At 37.3% G+C, this 21,445-nt stretch overlaps 1 protein-coding gene across 2 annotated transcripts in view; it reads left to right on the top strand.

The window, feature by feature from the left end:
• The window catches only part of SLC9A2 (solute carrier family 9 member A2), a 94,320-nt gene extending 74,345 nt beyond the window's left edge, over positions 1-19,975 (top strand). Inside the window, exons 8-12 of one of the 2 annotated variants that reach the window (XM_032840436.1) lie at positions 3,115-3,276; positions 11,911-12,007; positions 14,492-14,623; positions 15,868-15,958; positions 19,408-19,975. In XM_032840436.1, coding sequence (XP_032696327.1) covers positions 3,115-3,276; positions 11,911-12,007; positions 14,492-14,623; positions 15,868-15,958; positions 19,408-19,475 — 550 coding nt within the window. In that variant the 3' untranslated portion in view covers positions 19,476-19,975. Of the gene's footprint in view, positions 1-3,114; positions 3,277-11,910; positions 12,008-14,491; positions 14,624-15,867; positions 15,959-17,274; positions 17,704-19,407 lie in introns of those variants that run through there. The other variant, XM_032840435.1, reaches the window with a different exon arrangement.
• Positions 19,976-21,445: the final 1,470 nt, after the last annotated feature.

Below are 21,445 nucleotides of genomic sequence, written 5' to 3' on the forward strand. Positions count from 1 at the left end.
TCCTTGGGCTTATGGTAATCACCGTAATGCATTTCTTTCTTTCTCAACAAATATTCATTGCATGCAGTTTTGCTTACCTATTGGCATAATAATGTTACATAACAAACCACCCTTTTACTCAGCTGCTCAAACAACAGTCACGTTATTAAAGCACATGAGTCATGAGTCTGGGAGTCCAGGCTCTGGGCTGTGCTGGGCTGCTGTGGACTGGGCTGGCTCATGCTTCAGGGGGTTGGTTGGTTTTGTCAGCTGATCCCAGCTGGCCTTCTGTGGTGTGACTGGAGGGATTGAACTCTACATCGTGTAGCATTCACCTTTGTCCTGGGACTGAGTCACTCCAATCATATCCTTCTCATGGTAATTGTGGAAACCAAAGAGGTAATCCTCAGTACAAGCCCATTTTAAGCCGCCGCCCCAGTTGTTATGTCTGGTACAGCCCACTGACCAGAGCAGGGAACATTATTAAGGCCAGTGACAGGAAACAGGATAGCACAGGTCACCTAGGCCATGGTGCAAGGACATGGCCAAGTAATAGGGCAGAGGGCGTGGATAGAGGGAGGAATTGAGACCAAATGATCCATTCCACCGTCTGTGCTTACAGTGTGCCAGATATTGGTGATAAAGGAAAAAAATGGAAAACAAAACAAAACAAATCTCTGCCCATATGTATCATTTTAGTGCTAGGGGACAGAAAGTAAGAGGAATTATATAGCATATTTGAAAATGATAACTGCTATGGCGAAAAATATATGTGGCAGGTAGAATAGAAAGTTCAGGGGGTGGGAGATGGCATGTGGTTCTAATGGGTTGGAAGGGAAAGGCTCTTCTGATAAATGACTTGTGAGGAAGGACTTAAAGGAGGGTCTGCAACTGAGCCATGCAGGTGTGTGGGGTTAGGGTGTTCGTGGTGGAAGGAATACTGGGTCTAAAGGACAAGGGGAGATGGAGAGGAGAAGGGAGTTGAGGGAAATTGGAAGGGGAGGTGAACCATGAGAGACTATGGACTCTGAAAAACAATCTGAGGGTTTTGAAGGGACGGGGGGGTGGGAGATTGGGGGATCCAGATGGTGGGTATTGGAGAGGGCACGGATTGCATGGAGTACTGGGTGTGGTACAAAAATAATGAATACTGTTACGCTGAAAAAATAAAAAATAAAAAAATAATAATAATAAAAAAATAAAGGCCCATGGGTGGGAGCAGAGCTGGCAAGTTTCCAGGGCAGAAAGGACACCAGTGAGGCTGGACATGAGAATAGTGCTAGGAGATGCAGCTCTAAATTATGGAGGGCCCCCTAGGTCATTGTGCATTTAGTCAAGGGAGACGCAGAGTTTTTTTTATTTGACTTGTATTTTATCCAGATCACTCGGCTTCTGTGTCAAGGGTAGTCTGTAGGAATGCAGTGGTGGAAGCAGGGAGACCAGTTGGTGCCTGTTGCAAGAATCTGTTGAGAGATAATGATGTCTTGGACCAGTGTAGATCCAAGAGATAGGAGTGTAGAAGTGGTGAGGCATGGTTGGGTTGGGTTTGTGTTTTGATGGTGGAACTAACAGAAATTGCCAACAGAGTGGATAATGGAGTATGAGTTTGCTAGAGTTGCTATAACAAAGTAGCACAGACTGGGTGGTTTAAACAACAGAAATTTATTTTCTCACAGTCCTGGGGACTAGAAGTCCAAGATCAAAGTGTCAGCAGATTTGGCTCTTTCTGGGGGCCACGAGGGGAAGCATCTGTACAGGCCTCTCTCTTTGGCTTGCAGCTGGCCTCCTTCCTGCCTCTTTACGTGTCTGTGTCCAAATTTGCTTTAGTCACAGAGATGCCAGTCATATTGGATTGAGACCCGCCCTCATGATCTCATTTTCACTCAATTGCCATGTAAAGACCCTGTCTCCAAATAACATTCTGAGGTCTTAGGAGTGAGAACTTCAATCTGTGAATTTTTAGGGGGACACAATTCAGGCCTTAACATGGAATGTGAAAGAAGGAGAAGAATCAAAGTTGACATCAGGGGTTTTGGCCTGGTAGAGTGGTCATTAACTGAAATGGTGAAGACTGTAGGAGAAAATGCGTTCAATCTTGGAACATCAAATTTGACAACTAGATATCTAAGTGGGGACTGGCTTAGGACTTGACTAGGCAGCTGAATAGTCCTTTCCAGGGCTTAGGGCGAGACTGGAGCAGGAAACACAAATGTGGGAGTTGGTGGCATAGAAATGCCATTAAAATCAGGAGACTGGGCAAGATGGCCTGAGAGCAAGCGGAGGTAAGGAGGACCAAGAGGGAACCTTGGGTCCTACATCAAGAGGCCAGAAAGAAGAAAAAGACCCAATGAAAGAGGTTGAGAAAGAGGTAGGAGGTGACCCAAGGGTGTGTTTTTTTCTAGAAGACCATGTGTTAAGCAGGAGAAGTCAGGAAAGGTGATGGCTAATGATTGGCCATTGGATTTATATTCTGGGGTCATTGACGACCTCAATACGAGTAGCTTCAGCAGAGTTTTGGGGGCAAAAGCAGTGAATGTTCTAAAGAAAAGCAGATAAAGAGGAATTGGAGGAAGTATTAACACTTCTTTTTTTAAAGATTTTATTTATTTATCTGACAGACAGTGAGAGAGGGAACACAAGCAAGGGGTAGTGGGAGAGGGATAAGCAGGCTTCCTGCTGGGCAGAGAGCCCAATGCGGGGCTCGACTCTAGGACTCTGGGATCATGACCTGAGCCAAAGGCAGATGCTTAACAACTGAGCCACCCAGGTACCCCAAATATTAACACTTTTGAGTAGTGTCGCTGAAAGGAAAAGCAGGAAAATTACAAATGTTAAAAATATACATATTTTAATCTATAATTAGTAGATATTAGATATATGTATATCATGGCTCTATACAAAAATGTACCGAAAGTAACATTTATATATACATATATTTTATATACACATATATCCAGGTATGCACATATAAAAATACATATTAATCAGACAGGCTAAACATGGCTACTCAATTTTTTCCCGAGTGTGGTAGAAATGATGGTAAAAACAGGCTTGTGTTTGGGGTTTTTTTTTTTTGGGGGGGGGGTTGTCAATGTAGTACTAATTAATTGAAGCTTGGATTTTCTTTATTTCCAGGTTTAAGAAGTTCGATGACAAATACCTGCGGAAGCTTTTGATTCGCGAAAACCAACCCAAGTCAAGCATTGTGTCTTTATATAAAAAGCTTGAAATAAAACACGCCATCGAGATGGCAGAGACGGGGATGATAAGTACGGTTCCTTCTTTTGCATCTCTGAAGTAAGTACGGTCTTGCAAATAAAAGTACTACTAAGTGCGTCTTTATAGTTTTTTTAAAGCAGTCACGGTAACAAATTTCCTCTATGCCCTAGACATCCCAGAAGGACGAGATTCTGGTTAAAAAGTGAAGCCTAGAAACGTACCTTCTGTTATGTTACATCAGGTCCCATCATGTTGTGTTATTTTACAATTGGCTGGCCAGAAAATACCTTGTCATGTTTAGAGCAATTACGCCTTTGTTATATTTTCTTGCGGTAATTCATTGCTTTTGCAAAGTGCCTCTTCAGCAAGCATTTTGAAATGGAATATCTTAAGGTGTGTGATTGTAAGTATGCATGTAATTATATAGCTGTTTCCTCATAGATTATTTATCCAGTCATAGTTGAAGGCTTGCAAAGAACAGTCGTGATCACCTGGTACAGCGGTTCTCAACTGAGGCTGCACATTAAAAGTATCTTAGGAGCATTTAAATAATACAGATGTCCAGGCCCCGCCAACAGCAATAAACCCCAAATCTCTGGGGGCAAAGCCCAGGTATGGGTATATTTTCTTTCTAAGTTCTTCAGCTATTTCCAGTATGCAGTCAGGATTGGGAGCCATTGTTTTTTTCTGTCTCCCTAGTTTTAAAAATGAGGAAATGGAGATTCAGGGTAGTAAAGTGACTTATCCAAAATTTTAGAGCAAATCCATAGCAGGACAGTAACTGCTCAGTTAACCATAGGTCATTTTACCATGTAAACATCAATCCTTCCCTACCACAAAATGACAGAAATTATTGGTTCTGCTGATTTCTTCTTTCACTGATAAGCTTGAAGTACCTTTAAAATACATGTCACCTAATTAAAATACGATCTGTGGGAGAGCCGAAATGAGACATGAAATTCCAAATCACACCCAACCATATAAACTAGGCTTTTTACTAAGACTGTAAATCCCCTATTAAAAATATAGGAGTTTACACGATCCAGAAGAAAAAGAAACATGGTTAGGAGGGCTTGGAGGTACAGGCATTATACTGCCCTAAAAACAGTAGTGGTGTGAGCAGATTGACTGATTTATAGTCCCACCCTGCCATAATTCACCCTGTGACCTTAAGCTGGTTCATCTATTTCCCTGAGATCAAGTTTCTTCCAAGTGGAAAATGGGACTAGACTTGATCTTTGTTTCCCTCTAACTTTACAAGTTAACGATCTTTCTTATGCACTATTCTGTTTGCAGTTGTAACAAGGGATAATTCAATTATTCAGCTTCACAAAAGAGAGCCAATGTCCTTGTGATCACAGGAGAAAAAAAATCTTAGTTTTACTCCCTGTTTATACTTCATTTAGAAACTGGTAATAAGCAGAGCAAAGGTAAAGGTTATGGAAGTGGGAAGCAGAATTAATGGTCAGCTGCACAGTTAGATAAATGAGTACCATATTGAGTACCATATTCCACATCTCCTGAAATGTTTTCTTTAAAGGAAATTAGAAGCAAAAAGGGAGGTAATAAAGAATTGTATTTCTGGCAGTAATGCACTAAGTGTTTTAGACAGACTATCTTAGGAAAACAACTAGGAAAAAAAGAACCAAATATATTTTAAAAATTTGCTTAAAAGCTGGAAAGTACCAGGACAATGAGGAATTTCTTGGCTTAGAGTCAAAAGAAAAGGGAAGTCCAAGAAGATGGAACTGGCATTTGATGCCCTTTTCCCCCTGGATCACAGAGACATGATCTAAGAGTCTAAAAGGCTAAAACAGAAGTTTTGACAGACTGATTGGTCTTTGAGAATAAAATTGGAATTTAGGACCTACCAAGAAAGAAGAGCTCTTATGCTCAGCTATAGGTTGTTACTTTAGGATTCTACACCTTAACCCTCAATGGAAAGAAGTCTGACCTAGAATTATCTCAATCCATGATTGTTTACATCATCTGAGATCGATATTACTTTTATCCCAGCTGACTGAGAGAAATAAATTTAAATCTTCTCTGGAGGAAAATAAGATTATAAAGAGTCTTAAACTATCTCCATGATTTTTCATATATAATGTCTAGCAACCAATCAAAAACATATAAGTAGATAAGGAAATGCTATTGGAACCTTTGAGAAAAAGATAAACAAAAACAGTAGTAACAGACACACAAGTGGGTTTCAGATAGTTGAGTTAGGGACTTTAAAATTAAAAGTATGTTTAAGGATGGAAAATGGCATCAACAATTTTGACATTGTCATGGAGATGATATAAATAAAAAAGACCTAAATGGAATATATGAGCTAAAAATTAACTAAATTTGGGATCTCATTCAATAGTGTAAAAGATATGACACAGCTGTAGAGAGAATTGATTGATTGGAAGATAGGACAGAAGGAATAATCAGAATGAAGCATATAGTGAAAAAGACAATATGGAAACTATGGGAAACAAAGTAAGAAATATATGGGATATTATGAAATGTTCTGAAAGGAAATGAGAGATAAATTAGTAGGAATAGATTTTAAGAGATCATGACTGAACATTTTCCCAAACAGATAAAAGACATGAACTATGACAAGCCCCAAGCAGATTAAGTAAGAAGAAAACCAAAACCAAAGTCTAGTAAAATTGCTACAAGTCAAAAACACAAAGAGAAAATTTTAAACATAATCAGAGGAAAAAAGAGACCTATTTTCTTCAAAAGAGAAAAAAAAATACCTGACAACTTATTTTTCAACAAAAGCCATGGAAACCATTGGCATCCTCCAAATTCTGAAAGAAAGTGACTGATGACTTAGGAGTCCATATCCTGCTAAAATATTCTTAAAAAAAAAAAAAGGTAGAATAAAAATATTTTTAGATAGATAAAAAGCCATCATACTACATTGAATGATAAAATGTTTCAGACAGAAGGAAGAATCACCTAGAAGCTTTGAGATTAAGGAAGGAATTAAAATAATGGAAAAGATAAATATTTATAAAACCTAAATGAATAGTAATTGCATAAAATAATAATGTATGTGGGGTTTTGAGTGTAAATAGAATTAAAATTAACAACAAAAATAGCTTATAAATTGGAGGGAGGTGACTGGTGTTGTTGTATTCTAATATTGTAATCCCACATAACCACTGAAAAAGCAGTAAAAGAATGTAACAAGCTAACAGACCAGGGAAATAAAACAGCCAAATAAAATAAAATTTAAAAAGGCAACAGAGTAGAAAAAGCAAGTATAGAATAGAACAAATAGAATGCAAATATTAAGATGATAGCTTTAAACGCAAAGGTAATTACATTAAATATAAATTTATTCCATTTAAAAAGATGGGTGATCAGAATGGATGAAAATATACAACTCACTAGATGTTGCTTATAAGAGCTAGTGCTGTTATCTCAGGGTACAGAAAGTTTACAGGTGAAAGACTGATAAAAAGGTATCTTGTTGAAGCACTAAACAATAGAAAGTTTGTGTAATTATTTTCATAAAATGTAAACATTATGGGAAAATATTGCTAGGCATAAAGAGATTCATTTCATAATGATAAAAGGCTCAATTCTAAAAGTAGATAGAAAAGTCTAAATTAGCATACAAATAATAACATAACCTCAAAATATATAAACCCAAACTCAACAGAGCCATAAGCAGAAATACACAAACTCATAATCATAGTGGAAAATTGTATAGCTCTTCTCCTAGAAACTGACAGTACAAGTAGACAAACTTTCAGTAAAAATATAGAAGATTTCAACCACATAATAAACAACCAAGTCTTTAAAAGTTTCACACATATGTTCCCTTACCAGAAAGGAATCAAAAACAAAATAAAATCTAAAACAGTATAAAATCTAAAACAGTATAAAAAGTCAAATATCCCTTTACTTAGAAGTTAAATGAAAACTGAATCAAATAAATTATGATGTAAATCAGAAAATATTTTGAAAAGTATGACATATGAAAATATGTGTAAAACATTGTTTAAAGGGAATTTTTTTAACATTTAATAAAAAAACATTTTTTAAACACTTAATGTCACTTAATGTTAAAAAAAGAGTCAGGCTGAAAATCAGTAATCCATTCTAGGAACTTAGAAAAAGGAACAATAAATTAAACCCATAAAAGACCAGAAAATTTGAATAGTACTCAAGTATTAAGTTAATAAATCTGAGTTGAAATTGTTTCCACAAAGTAACCCCCAAGGCCATCTGGCTTTATTTGTAAATTCTACCAAACATTTAAGGAGGAGGTAAAACCAATCTTGCACAGACTTCTTCAGAAAGTAAGGAAAGATGGAAATCTTCCCAAATTGCCTTATGGGACTAGCATAATTTTGATCTTAAACCTGATATAGACACTTATACAGAAATAAAATTATATACAATATTTCTGTAAAAATTCCAAACATAATATTAGCAAACCCAATCCAGAGATATGTAAAAAGATATATATCAGAATAATTTTGACTTAGTCCAGGAATATAATGGTGGGTTAAAAGTAAAAAATCAATCAGTTGTTTGCCACTTTTACAGAATAAGAGAAGAGAAATCAAGGGTCATTATTTATCTGTAATCAAGGCAGAAAAATAATATGATAAAATTCGATATCTATTCTTGATTTTTAAAAAAAGTATTTTATTTATTTATGAGAGAGCGAGTGCGTGTGCAAGCAGGGGGAGGAGCAGAGGGAGAGGGACAAGCAGAGTCTGCACTGAGCTCAGAGCCTGACACAGGGCTCGATCTCACAACACTGAGATCATGCCTTGAGCCAAAATCAAATTGGACACTTAACCAACTGAGCCAGCCAGGTGCCCCTCTGTTCCTGATTAAAAAAATATATATATATACATAAATAGACTAGAATAGAAGAAATCCTTTCTCAAGCTGATAAAGTTTATTCATGAATTATCTGTGGCGAATAGTATTTTTAATGTTGAAATGTTGAGGGGTTTACCTTAAGATTGGAACACAGTTGCATATCATTATGATTTCTATGAATATTGTACCACTGTTAAGCAAAAAAAAAAAAATTGAAGATTAAAGATAGGAAAAGAAGGCTGTCATTATTTCCAAATACCTTGATTGTTTTCACAGAAAATCCAGAAGAATCTATGGATAAATAATTAGACATAATAAATTAATTTATCCAGGTTTCTTAATACATGGTAAAAAAAAAAATCAGTGGTAGTTTTCCTAAGTATCAACAAATAGAAAGTGACATTTAAAAAAATGCTTGAGGAGCACCTGGGTGTTTCAGTAGGTTAAGCCTCTGCCTTCAGCTCAGGTCATGATCTCAGGGTCCTCACATGGGGCTCTCTCTGCTGAGTGAGGAGCCTGTTTCCCCCTCTCTCTCTGCCTGCCTCTCTGCCTACTTGTGATCTCTCTCTGTCAAATAAATAAAACATTTAAAAAGAATAATAAAAATTAAAAAATGTTTGATTCAGAATAGTATCATGAAACATATATATCGGTATCAAACATCAAAATGTAATTTAGCGAATATGTGTGAAGCCTCTCCTCAGAAAGTCCAAAACAGATAAAGACTTTATTAATAAAAAGAAAGACTCAATATTATAAGATTTTCAGTTCTTCTCAAATTGATGTATGGATCCAAAGCAATTTTATTAAAAATCCCGTGTTTGTGTGTATCTGTGTCATTAGACAGTCTGGTCCTAAAATTTCTGTGGAAATGTAAAGGGCCCAAATTAACCAAGACAAAATTGTCTTCAAAGCTGAAGAACAAATTTGGAGGATTTATACTATTAGGTAGCAAGACTTTCTATAAAGCTCCTGTGACTGAGACAGTGGGATACTGAACAAAGACAAAATGACAAATAGACCAGTGGAACAAAGTAAGAGTTTGGAAGAGACCCACACATATATGAATAATTATTAATGTCAAAGTTTATAGCACAAAGCTGTAGGGAAAAGATGGCCTTAAAATAATGGCCCTGGGTCAGTTAAGGATCCATATGGAGATTAAGTGGAATTGAATACAACTTCACAGTATATCAAGCCAATGAGTATCATAGGTATGCATGGGAGTGGGGAAACAATAAAGCTTTTATTATATGAGAGAATTATATTATATATCTCATATATAAAATCTCATATATATATTAGGTATTTTATCTCATATATATTATATATCTCAAATATAATTTATAAATATAAATTATATATTTCATATATATTATATAGCTCATATATATTATATGTCTTATATATAAAATCTCATATATATTATATATCTCATATATAAAGCTGTATTATATTATATATCTCATATACAAAATTATATGAGAGAATATCCTGTTACTGTTGTGATAGGAAAATATTTCATTAAAGGAATGAAAACACAAACCATGAAATGGAAGATGATACTTGCCTCACAGAAAACTAAGAAAGATCTAAAAAAAAAAAAAAAAAAGATAGTCCCATGGAAAAATGGACAAGAGATTTGTTCAGGCAGTTTACAAAATAGGATATCCAAATAGCCAATAATCATATGTGTTCCAAAATATGGGATAATACAGAGGAATCTCTAACATGATGCCAAACAAAAGAAGCGAAATTTAAATGATTACTTACTCTAAAAAAATAAATACATACCTACATAAATAAATAAATAAATAAATAAATAAGATTACCTATTGTAGTAGTAGGTACTCTCCATTTATATAGTTAAGACTCCATTTATGTAGAGTTCAAATTCAGGTACAACTATTCTGTCAGCTCAGAAGTTAGGATGGTGGTTGTTTTGTCAAAGAACAGGGAGGTAGAGATGGTTGGGGGGTGAAATATGATGTGGTTTCTGGGGTTTTAGTCCATGTTCTGTTTTTTGACTTGGGTAGCAGTACATTCGCTTTGTGATAGTTCATTGAGCCCCACATGTAAGATTCATGTACTTTTCTCTTTTGAATTATATTCCAGTAAAATATATTTTAAGTATAAACAAGGGAGGTATTTGTGCACTTATCGCTAGAGTTATACAAACATTTGTTGGATAAAACCAGAATATCAGATCCCTAAAAGTTGGTCCTCTTGACCTTCTAGTCCTTCTAAAATTCTGTGAATTAACTTAGCTGATCAAAAAACCCTATTAGAAACCTGGACAGCTGTCCAAACAACAATGCCTCCGTCTAAGAAGATGCTTCCTAAAAACTCATCCATGCAATTGAGGTTGAGGCAAAAATGAATCATGTATAGTTAGTTAGGCAAGTCTGTTCTGCTGAAGCCTTAGATTTCTGCATTCATTCCTTTGTGTTTCTCCATTACCCTTTGGGCATAGGTAATTAATATTATACTTGTTTTTCAGTAACAAGTTTGCTTTAAAACAAAAAATAAGAGAACTGTGCTCTTCAATTGGTATGTCCTTAGCCCATCGTCCTTAAGACCTGCATTAATGTATATTAACCTTCTCAGCTTTAATTTTTCTTCTTATCTATGTATTTTATTGTACTACATATTTTTGTAGGTCCCCTCAAAGCCTTTTTGAAGCAGTTAGAATAGAACTGTATAAATACAGTTGGCTCTCATTGTTGGCAGTAGTTATGTTCTATAAAATTGCCATGAATGCAGATTTGTGAATACCAAATGCTTGCTCCTAGGAGAAATGCAGGTTTAAGTCCTTAAGAGCCTCTGGCCCTGAAGACATTTTCCTCAACCAGCTGATACATAACTTGTTTTATGTATGTTTCCATTTAAAGACACACCCTATTATTTATATTTTTATATATATATACGTATATATGTATATATACATATATACGTATATATATACACATGTATACTAAGCAGAGATATCTATATATATATATAGATATATATATCTATATATATATATATATCTGACATGGCTTTTCTCTGGAAGGCACATTACAGCTTTTGCTTGGGAATGTTTGACAACACTTCAGACCTACACTTCAGGGCCATTTTAAGCAGTGAAGTCACCAAACGAAGCACAACCGTTTGGAAAATGTGTCATTAAATAGACCATGGAAAAGACATTTGTTTATAGTACAGGAGCTGAAACAAGAAGGCAGAACATCGCCATGTTCAGCCTCATCTAGGAACCTGTGTTTTGTGGAACTCAAATTTTCCCCCACTTTGCACATGTGTATGAAAAAGTGTTCTGAGTATTGGCACTGTGTTTATAAATAAATTTTAGCAAGTAGGTGACTTTGACTTTGCAAATATGAAATCCTTGAATAATGATGATTGATTGTATATACCTACCTATTATAAACAGTGTCTTTGCAGATACTTTTAATGAAGTGTTTAAAAGAGTAGGCCTAAATAGCAGAATGTAGAAAATTAAGTTTCTGTTGGAACAAAACCCAATTGTGTATTACCATCTTAAGGAGTATTAAAAATAATAAAGTGATAGCATTATAAGTTACTACAGTTTTTCTTCCTTAAAAAATACTTGTGTGAAAAAAAATAATTTCATGAACAGACTGAAAACTTGGGCACAATTAAACTCATTTTGAATAATTTTGACACTGAAAAGTTTTAGAGTTTAGAGTTATTTTAAAATATTGAATATTCCTTAAGTGTATTCTTTAGCTAGGATTCTTAATCTTAAATGATATTCTTCTTAAATGATATCATATCTCCAAAAAGGAAAATTTAGGATTCCAATGTTTGTTGCATAGTAAAAGATACTCTTTTTCTAACTTTTCATAGTGATTGTCGTGAAGAAAAAATAAGGAAGCTCACGCCTGGTGAAATGGATGAAATTCGAGAAATATTATCCAGAAATCTCTATCAAATCCGTCAGCGAGTAAGAATAATCTATTTATTTATTTATTTATTTATTTATTTATTTATTTATTAAGGATTTTATTTATTTATTTGACAGACAGATCACAAGTAGGCAGAGAGGCAGGCAGAGAGAGAGGGGGAAGCAGGCTCCCTGCTGAGCAAAGAGCACGATGTGGAACTCAATCCCAGGACCCTGAGATCATGACCTGAGCAGAAGGCAAAGGCTTAACCCACTGACCCACCCAGGCACCCAAGAATAATTTATTTAGAAAACTATTTCCTTGCCTTTGGCTAAAAATATGCTTCCAATTGTCTGCTACTCAGTTGTAGCAGAGATTTCCCAACAGTGACAACAACCTTTTTGCACGTCCTGCACGAGGCATCTTCTCTTCTCTGAGAGTCCTATCCTGTTAAGCCCTCTCAGACGCTATGGGGAAAGGATAAGAGTCTTCCAGGAGTTCTGCTTCTATGGATTTGGAGATAAAAGCATCTGAGTTAACTAATTGTGGCTCTCTTTTAATTTTTTTTTTGAATGAAATAGCTTTATAACTTACAGAAAACTTACAGCTTTAAGAAAACTTTAAAAATGTATTTAATCTTCCTTGTTATTCATTAAGTGCTATAGTTTCTTCCTTTAATGTATCTCCCGAGTGACTTCTTTCATTGCTGTTCCATTGTTTTCTTTTTTTTTTTAAATAAAGATTTTATTTATTTATTTGAGAGAGAGAGAGAGATAGAAAGTACAAGCTGGGGGCAGAGGAAGAGGGAGAGACAGACTCCCCCCTGAGCAGGGAATCCTATGAGAGCCTCGATCCCAGTACCCCAAGATCATGGCCTGAGCCTTAACTGACTGAGCTACCCAGGTGCCCCTGCCGTTCCATTACTAACACTTCATTCTACCAATTGGCTAATAATATAGCTAACATTTCGAGAATACATACAGTTGGCCGTGCCCCATTGCAACATGTATTAACTCAATCCTCCAAGGGGTGTTACTCTTGTTTCCATTTTATAGATGAATAACTTAAGATACAGTGTTGGGGGAAGGTGTCACACAGTCCACATGGTCTGTCAGGAGCCTTCCTCACTCATGTTGGGGTCATTTCTGTACTTTCTTGCTGGTCTCCCCAAAGACTGTCCTCATGCCATCACTCATTACTCTTGCTCTGCCTTTTTCCCCAGAGCATGTTTAATGGCAGCATTCTCCTACTTAAAATGAAACAAACAACAGTTATCGCTTATAGGCTAAACTCTTCTTACAGAATTTGGGGTCTCTGATTCCCAGTTCCACTGTGGCCAACCTTACATCTCCCTCTTGTCCCCCAAATACCCAAGTTCTGTCTTTCTTCCTTGGCCTGTTCCTCTCTTCTCTGTCTCCACTTGGAACGGCCCACGGGTTCCTGTCAGCTGCCCCATATCCTGCACGTTTTCAGGTTTCCTCAAAACCTCCATATTATTCCAAGCCCTTTCAATGGGATAGCACTTGGAGCTCATCCCATGCCACACAGTTTTAGCATTTCAGGATTTATATTATTATGTTAGCCTTTGATGTCCAACTAGCGAACACATTTCTCAAGGCGGGTTTTGAGCCTTATTCTCTGTCCCTTTCACGGTTTCTTCAAGATTTAATATAGTTCAGGACACAGGGATATTTCCAAGAAATACATATTTATTCTATCAGAAATTGAACTTGATGACTAATTGCAATTCATTTTAGGAAACTTATAAAACTAAAAATGCATACCATGCACAGCCCTGGTCTAGAAATTTTTTTTTTTAAGATTTTATTTATTTGATAGAGATCACAAGTAGATGGAGAGGCAGACAGAGAGAGAGAGGGGAAGCAGGCTCCCCGCTGAGCAGAAAGCCTGATATGGGGCTCAATCCCAGGACCCTGGGATCATGACCCGAGCCGAAGGCAGAGGCTTTAACCCACTGAGCCACCCAGGTGCCTCCTGGTCTAGAAATTTTACTGCTCTAAATACCAGCACATGGTTATCCCTAATTCTAGCAGCAGCTTTTTTCAGTTTGACTACCTAGTTGAAAAGAAGGGTTTGGAAGTTAATCAAAAGGACATGGCACCACCAAGTGGCCCAAAGTGGTTTGTCTTTATACCAGTAATTCCTATTCAATAGAGAATGTATAAAGATGAATTCTGTTCTTTCCCCAGCTGTTAATGATGGCTACATACATACAAAGTAGTTCAAGGTAGACAGAAGTACTTGATGAATTCCATCATTCTTCTGATTTATGAAGATCACACTTCTCAGTGAAAAATAACTTACAAACTTTTATTAGAAGACAAGAGCTTTCAAATTTTGAACAAATGTTAACTTTTTTCCCCATGTGTGTTAACTCTTGTGCTTTTTATTTATTTTTCTGCTCTGCACATTCATTAAGTGCCTCACTCAGGTGCAAAATCAAAGCAACCTAGTAACGTTTTGGAATCTCTGGGGTAGTAATCTGTTTTTCTTGTAAAATGTCTCCTGTGTTTTCGTTTCAGACTCTGTCCTACAACAGACACAATCTGACGGCTGACACAAGCGAGCGACAGGCCAAGGAGATTCTAATCCGACGGAGGCACAGTTTGCGAGAAAGTATCAGGAAAGACAGCAGCTTGAACCAGGAGCGCAGGGTAACTGTTGTTTGTTACCATTTGTCTGGGACCAGGAAGGCTTCCAAGAATAGAACCAACCAACTGCCGTTCTGGAGGTCCTACTGACAGAATGGCCGGCTGAGGGTTGATTCACAGGAATTCTGGGATGGAGTTAATTGTGTGAAGTTTTTCTAGATGTTTCTAGAACACCTATTGTGTTCCAGGCACTGTTGTAGGCACTTGTGGGTGAATGAAACAGACAAGGCTACCTATGTGTAGGCCCAGCAATGGAATGTGTTATCTGTTAAGTTAGTAGGCAGTGAGTGCTTGAGGAGGGAGATGGGGAGGACAGGAGGACAGAAAGAGGACAGGGAGGTCAGTCAAGTTACAAATTTAAGCAGCATGGCTGGACCAAGCTACATTTGGAAAGTCCTATTTGATCTCCTCAGGGAGAGGTTGCAAGCCGCTTGTGCTGGAACTGCAGAATCACAGCAGCTGGGGGTGCAAGTGTCCACCTTTTCATTTGGCCCAGGGCACTGTCAACAAATAAGGAAAATCATTTTTAAATGACATTATGATTGATTGATTTCACAAAGCAGACATTGCATCTTAGCATTTTTTTTTAATTTGAGTATAATTGACACACAATGTTGCATTAGTTTTAGGATTGCATCTCATTTTTAATAATATTCACTATTGGGTCATCAGAGACCAAAATGGTAATATGTGAACAAGAAGATTATCTTTTTTTTTTTTATGTGAAAATGTGGAAGCACTGATTAAGTTAAAGAAAGTAGAGATTGTGGCATTTGAATTGTGGGCTAATCAGCTATGGTAATATTTTTCATTCTATCATTTTCAAGACTTACTAAATTAAAACAAATATGCTACATTTTTCATATATTTTCTTCCCATATATGTAGGTTCTACTTTTTTTTTTAGTAATGCTCTTATAAATAAGTGTCTCTGTAGCTTCTCTTTAAGAAGACTCGATGGTTTTCCTTATTATTTCATTATTCTTATTTCTAATGGTCCCACTTTACTTTCATTTTCATTAATATTGATTTCTATTTTATTTTTAGAAGAGAGTTAGTTTTTTGAAGGGAAATAATTATTACTTGGAACTTTATTCACCATTCCCACAGCCCCTCACAAAGTGATTTTGGAATAGAGAAGTACAAATTTAATTTTTAACATCAGGGTTTGATATAAGATTTTAAATTTCTGGTACATAATAAATGGTAACTGCAGAGTCTAAGTAAGATTTTCCATGTTTTCCACAGGCGTCCACTTCAACTTCTCGATACTTATCCTTACCAAAAAATACAAAGCTTCCAGAAAAGCTTCAAAAGAAAAAGAATATTTCTAATGCAGGTAATGAATTTAGTTGGAGCAGAATGATTAAATTTATTAACTAATGTTCATAAAATAGAGAATTTCCCCATCCTTTTTCTTCATGAAGGACAATGAGCTTAATGATTTGCAAGCCTAAAATAATAATATGGTGACTTATTATTAGCATCATAAGCTTTTTGGATGGAGCTTCTGTACACATTATAAATAACTGAGTCCATTATTTACCATAATGATTCTATTGGATATAGCAAAAGCAAGTGTTGTCACCTGTGATCAGTGAACAGGTAAACAGAAATAATTTATAAATTTATAAATTTGCAAAGGTATATTTAAATTTTTACAATTTTCATCTATTTTCATAAAGGGAGCCATAAATTTTACTTCTGCCCCAAATCATTAAAGCTTTGACATATAAAGTCTAAATATCTCTTTATTTAATGATAATCTTTATGTAGACGCCAAGCCATTTTCTGTGAACCCCAGGAGCAGTATATTAGGATACCATGTTATTAAAATGTAGGATGTTAGGGTAACCCCCTTTTATTTTTGGTTGTTTATTTAATTAACCAAGAAGAGGAAAGTCTAATGTCTAACCTGGTGGTGACAGGTGAGATGAGAAATGAGAAGGGAGGCCAGGCAGCATGCATCCACCAAAACACTCTTTCGTCCCAAGAATCTCAGCTCCCATCTGCTGTCCTCCCCACAGTTCTCTAGGACCTGAATTTTGACAACCAGCTAGTTCTGATCACGTGTCTTCCCCCTGTTTGGAAAGTGTGCATTGGTATTTCGGCCCTTATGAAAACATAAAGGAGAGAAAGAAGGTTGTCTCTGAGATTCCAGATCAAGACACGAATTTTCAGAATAGCAGCTAATTGCTGGTCTGCTTTCTGTGTGCCAGACATAGACCAGAGCCCTCCTGGGGTTGTTCTGATGGGGCAGGTGGGAGCACAGCGGCTGCTGCCCGAGAGTCTCACTTTGAGAGCCAGTTCCACTGCTTACTAATCTCCTGAACTCCAGTTACTTCCTCTGGCAAATGGGTGATTACGAGGATTGAATAGGTAAATGCATTTAAAAGAGCTTATCGTGACAGTTGCCTGGTACACATTAAGCCCTTCACTGTGGGTGTGCACATTCAACATGAACGTCCACAGAGACTGTTACGTCCAGGTCTGTGGGCTATAGGTAGTGAGCCCTCTGATCCCCGCCCCCCCACCCAGCCCCCCAGGGCCTGAGGGCACAGCAGGTGCTGGATCGGCTCATGCATTGCTGAGTCACTTCCAATCCCTTCTCTCTGACACACTTGCCCACGTTGTCCTTCTTCTGCTCTGTGGTAGGCGGCAACAGCAGTGACTCGGACACAGATGCTGGGACCACCGTCCTCAATCTGCAGCCCCGAGCAAGGCGCTTCTTGCCAGAACAGTTCTCAAAGAAAGGCCCCCAGCCCTATAAGATGGAATGGAAGAATGAGGTAGACGTTGATTCCGGACAGGGGCAGCCTTGTGCCCCCCCAACTCCCCACAGCAAAGAGGGGGGCACCCAGACCCCAGGCATGCTACGGCAGCCCCTTCTCTCCAAAGGCCAGTTTGGCCCCGTGAAGGAAGACAGTGGGACTGAAGGCGTCCTACCTAAGCCACCACCCAGGCTGGTCCGAAGGGCATCAGAACCTGGCAACCGGAAAGCCCGATTTGGAAGTGAGAAGCCTTAATGGAAATGGCCAAAGCAGAACTGGGATGACTGACCCAGCGCGGCTGGGATTTGTTACTCTGAAATCTGACACAACAGTGGGATCCATTTAATACCCTCTATGCATCTAAATACTTTCATTGGGTAGTAGAGTCATGCCATTGACTGGCGGGATGAATGCTTAACCCAAGAAGAGGAAAATCAAAGAAAAAAAGCCTCATAAAATGCCTTTTATGACTTCTTGCTAGCACTTATATTCTTCGCAATCCTAAAGAAAAAAATTGTGTGCCTTTATTGAACTTGAACGACAGAACTTGAAGTTTTTAACACACCCATGTTGGTGAAAATTTTAATATATACATATATGCCTCAAATTTTATTTATGAAAACCTATGTATATCTGTAATCAGTTTGTAAGCGAAGGGCGTTAAAAATACTCTACATCTTTCCAAGGCGTAAAGGGCAGCTCTGGGAGGACCATGGACCATCTGCTCAGAGCCAAGGTGTTTTCCCATCCTGAGCTGATGAGTGATGGGTAAAGGAAGAGCACAGCATGGAGAAGGGATGCCTGGTGAACTCAGACTGGGGAGGCAGTCAGAACGTTTGGGCAGATGAGAAGGCCTGGCTCCCACAATGCAGATTCCCATGAAATAATGAGTCAGCTGGATTTAATTTGTTCCTCATGCTACCGGAGTTTGAGGGTGACCTAGAGATTCCATCTCTTGTGTGTGTTTGAATGGTGCAAAGAGAAAGGCTGTGTGGGTGACACGGTGTATGACAGACGTGGTGGCAGCTTTGGATGAAGTTCCAGCGTGTGGGCCTTATGGTGTATGTGGGGAGACAAGGCAGCCGCTTACAACTTGGCAGGTTTTACATTGTGCAATACTGGGAGGAGGATGCAGGAGATTCCCTTTCATGCCCATCTATGACTACCTGCTATAGAATTTTTCTGTAGAACATTCTATAACTTTGAAAACAGATCAGAGGCTCCAAGCAGTCATTTTTTATAGACAGTATTCCAATGTTTAACAAATTGGTGAGAGTTCAGGTTTTGAAATTTATTCAGGAAGCACTTTGGAGACAACAGGAGTTGTATTTTTTTTCTTTTTTGCACTACTCTATAATTTATCTTTTCGCCCCTCAATAAAGTAGTGACTGAAATTCTTTATATAAAAATGGATGCTACTCATCTGAGTACTTTTTAAAAGTACAGCAGAAAGACAAGAAGTGGAATATAATCATTAAAGATTAATATTTGAATTTCCATCTTAAACTGTAGATTTTATTGGCCTTTTCTTCCTCCCTGAAAATTCCTCTTTAAAACTGAACTGGAGGGATGCCTGGGTGGCTCAGTCATTAAGCATTTGCCTTCAGCTCATGTCATGATCTCAGGGTCCTGGGATCAAGCCCCACATCGGGCTCCCTGCTTGGCAGGAAGCCTGCTTCTTCCTCTCCCTCTCCCCCTGCTTCTGTTCCCTCTCTTGCTGTTTCTCTGTGTGTCAAAAAAATAAATTTAATCTTAAAAAAACAAAAACAAAAACAAAAACTGGACTGGAACAAGACCCTAAATGTCTGGGTTTAAATACAAGTGAGGCCATGCATACAGTCCCCTCGTTGTGCATTGGAGATGCAACCAAGGATACAAACAACCACAGTATTGTTAGTGGGAAAACATTAATGAATTTGACTATACCCAGAAATCCCCAGGGCTGTTTGTCCTATTCTCTCCCTTTAACCCCACCAATGTGGAGAAATAAATCTACCCTTTCTCTTATCTTCCACAGTCTTGGGATACTGCTACGTTGGGCGTGAGGCAGAGGGAAAGATAAACGCACAAGGTACAAGTGTATGAAGAGCACAATTTCCTTCCCAAACTCTTCCATGTTGATCAGTGAAGGCAGGACAGACACCATTTGAAAACTGTAAGCTTAGGACTCTGTGCCAAGTATCTTAATTTTAAATGAAAATATTTATATAAATAAATATATATAATATTATATCTATTTCCGCCTGAAAGAAATTAAAACTGACTTTTAACTTAGAATTTTATTATAGGAGTGTGATTCATCAAGAGATGGGATATATATTTTTGAGAATGCCGAGAGTAAATTTTTATAACTTAATGAAAAGAAAGTTTAAAGTGGAAATTGACCTTAAAAATACATTTCCTGATTTTTTCTGGTATCCTAGAATAATAAATATTATAATAGATATTATAATTTTCTGGAACCAAAGGAGAAAACATGGAAGTTTTTATTGAATTTCTTCTTGTTAAGCAGGTAGACCAAATTCAGCTTGCACTGATTAAAAGTCATAAAGAATTTGGTTGACACTGTATGAACTAAAAAAAAAAAAAGAGTACTTACGTCATCTTATTATCAGTTTAATTTTCATATTTGTTAGATGACAAAAGCAATGAAAAATAAATTTGACTTCATTTTGCTTTTTCTCTATACTTTTTTCAAATAAAATTATTAAGTTCTAGACATTATAGGAGAAAATATGAAACCCTTTAAATATCAAAAGTCCAAATTTCCTGTCCTACAGAAAATCCCCAACCCTTTGTAAATGACTCCCCTGATTCAAGTAATACTTGATCCAACCAAAGTTCCAGTGTGACTATAAAATTTTGATGGGTCTTTGGTATTTGTTGTAACAAATTTGACTTGAACTACCTATAAACGCAAAGTCTAGGCTTATTTCTTTACCTGTAATGCTACGGGCTGACTGTTGGGAACAGGACAGTTAGTGAGCAACTAGAAATTGGCTCCAAAGTTCATAAGTTTAAAAAAATGTGCATTTTGTGTACAAGCTCCCAGAATATCTGGGACGAAATTCCCTTTGGCATTTACTAAGCTTTGTAGTGGGGGAGGGGAGTGTTTATTTATATAAAGAGCATAGAGAAGTTATTTATTACATGTCTCAGTATGTTTTCCATTTGTCGTACTGCCCAAATCATGTTTATGTTAAAACTGGCATTTTATAAACAAATGTAAGAACTGTAATATTGTTAGTTTGAAGTTCACACTTACTTTCCTCTCCAAAGAGTGATTAAAGAGATTTCTTTGGTGGAAGTAGGTGTTGGCATGATCTGCCCAAGCCTGAACATTGTATGTTGATTCCCTTTGTTAAGATGAACGAGGAACGCTCAGGACTCAACTGTTGGATGATCTGAGAGAGAGAGAGAGAGAGTGTGTGTGTGTGTGTGTGTGTATAACTTTGAGAGCAAAATGTGTAGCTTGCTGGTACTTTATATCCAACGTCTTCACCAGGCCCTTTCTTGAATCTGCTTGTAAGGCATAGAGAACCCCCATCGGGGTAAGTGCTGCCTGGCTGTGACCACAGCACTTTGTTCAAGAGAAAAGACACCTTCCTTTAGATTTTTTCCAATGTCATTCACTCTACATGTGGCTGACCCCCTCAAATGTGGTCACCCCCTGCAGATGTGCGGCCGAAGCACCCACATGGTTAGTTTTGAACATCTTCTTTAATGTTGCAATGGTACATAGTTTTTTGATCCCTTCTATCTTCTAACTTCCTACAATTTTTTCAAAGAAAATTCTATTTTACTACCTCTAAAAATAGTCAAGAAATACCGGTCAGTTCTCTTACCTGTCTCGTCAGAGAAATAGGTGTTTCTTTGTCTAGAGTTAATATATCTGCTGTCAATGGATTATCAAATTTTTGATCTGCATAGCGTATTGATGATTTTGAAAGGCTGAGAACCGACTTCAGGGGTTTCATGTTACAGATGTTTCATGGGGATCTGTTATCCTTGTGTTGTGCAGTATGGAAATGCCCTGTCCAGTAGACAGAATGCCA

The sequence above is a fragment of the Lontra canadensis genome, unplaced genomic scaffold, assembly GCF_010015895.1.
Source record: "Lontra canadensis isolate GAN:19392208 unplaced genomic scaffold, GSC_riverotter_1.0 scaffold112, whole genome shotgun sequence".
NCBI classification, from domain to species: Eukaryota; Metazoa; Chordata; class Mammalia; order Carnivora; family Mustelidae; genus Lontra; species Lontra canadensis.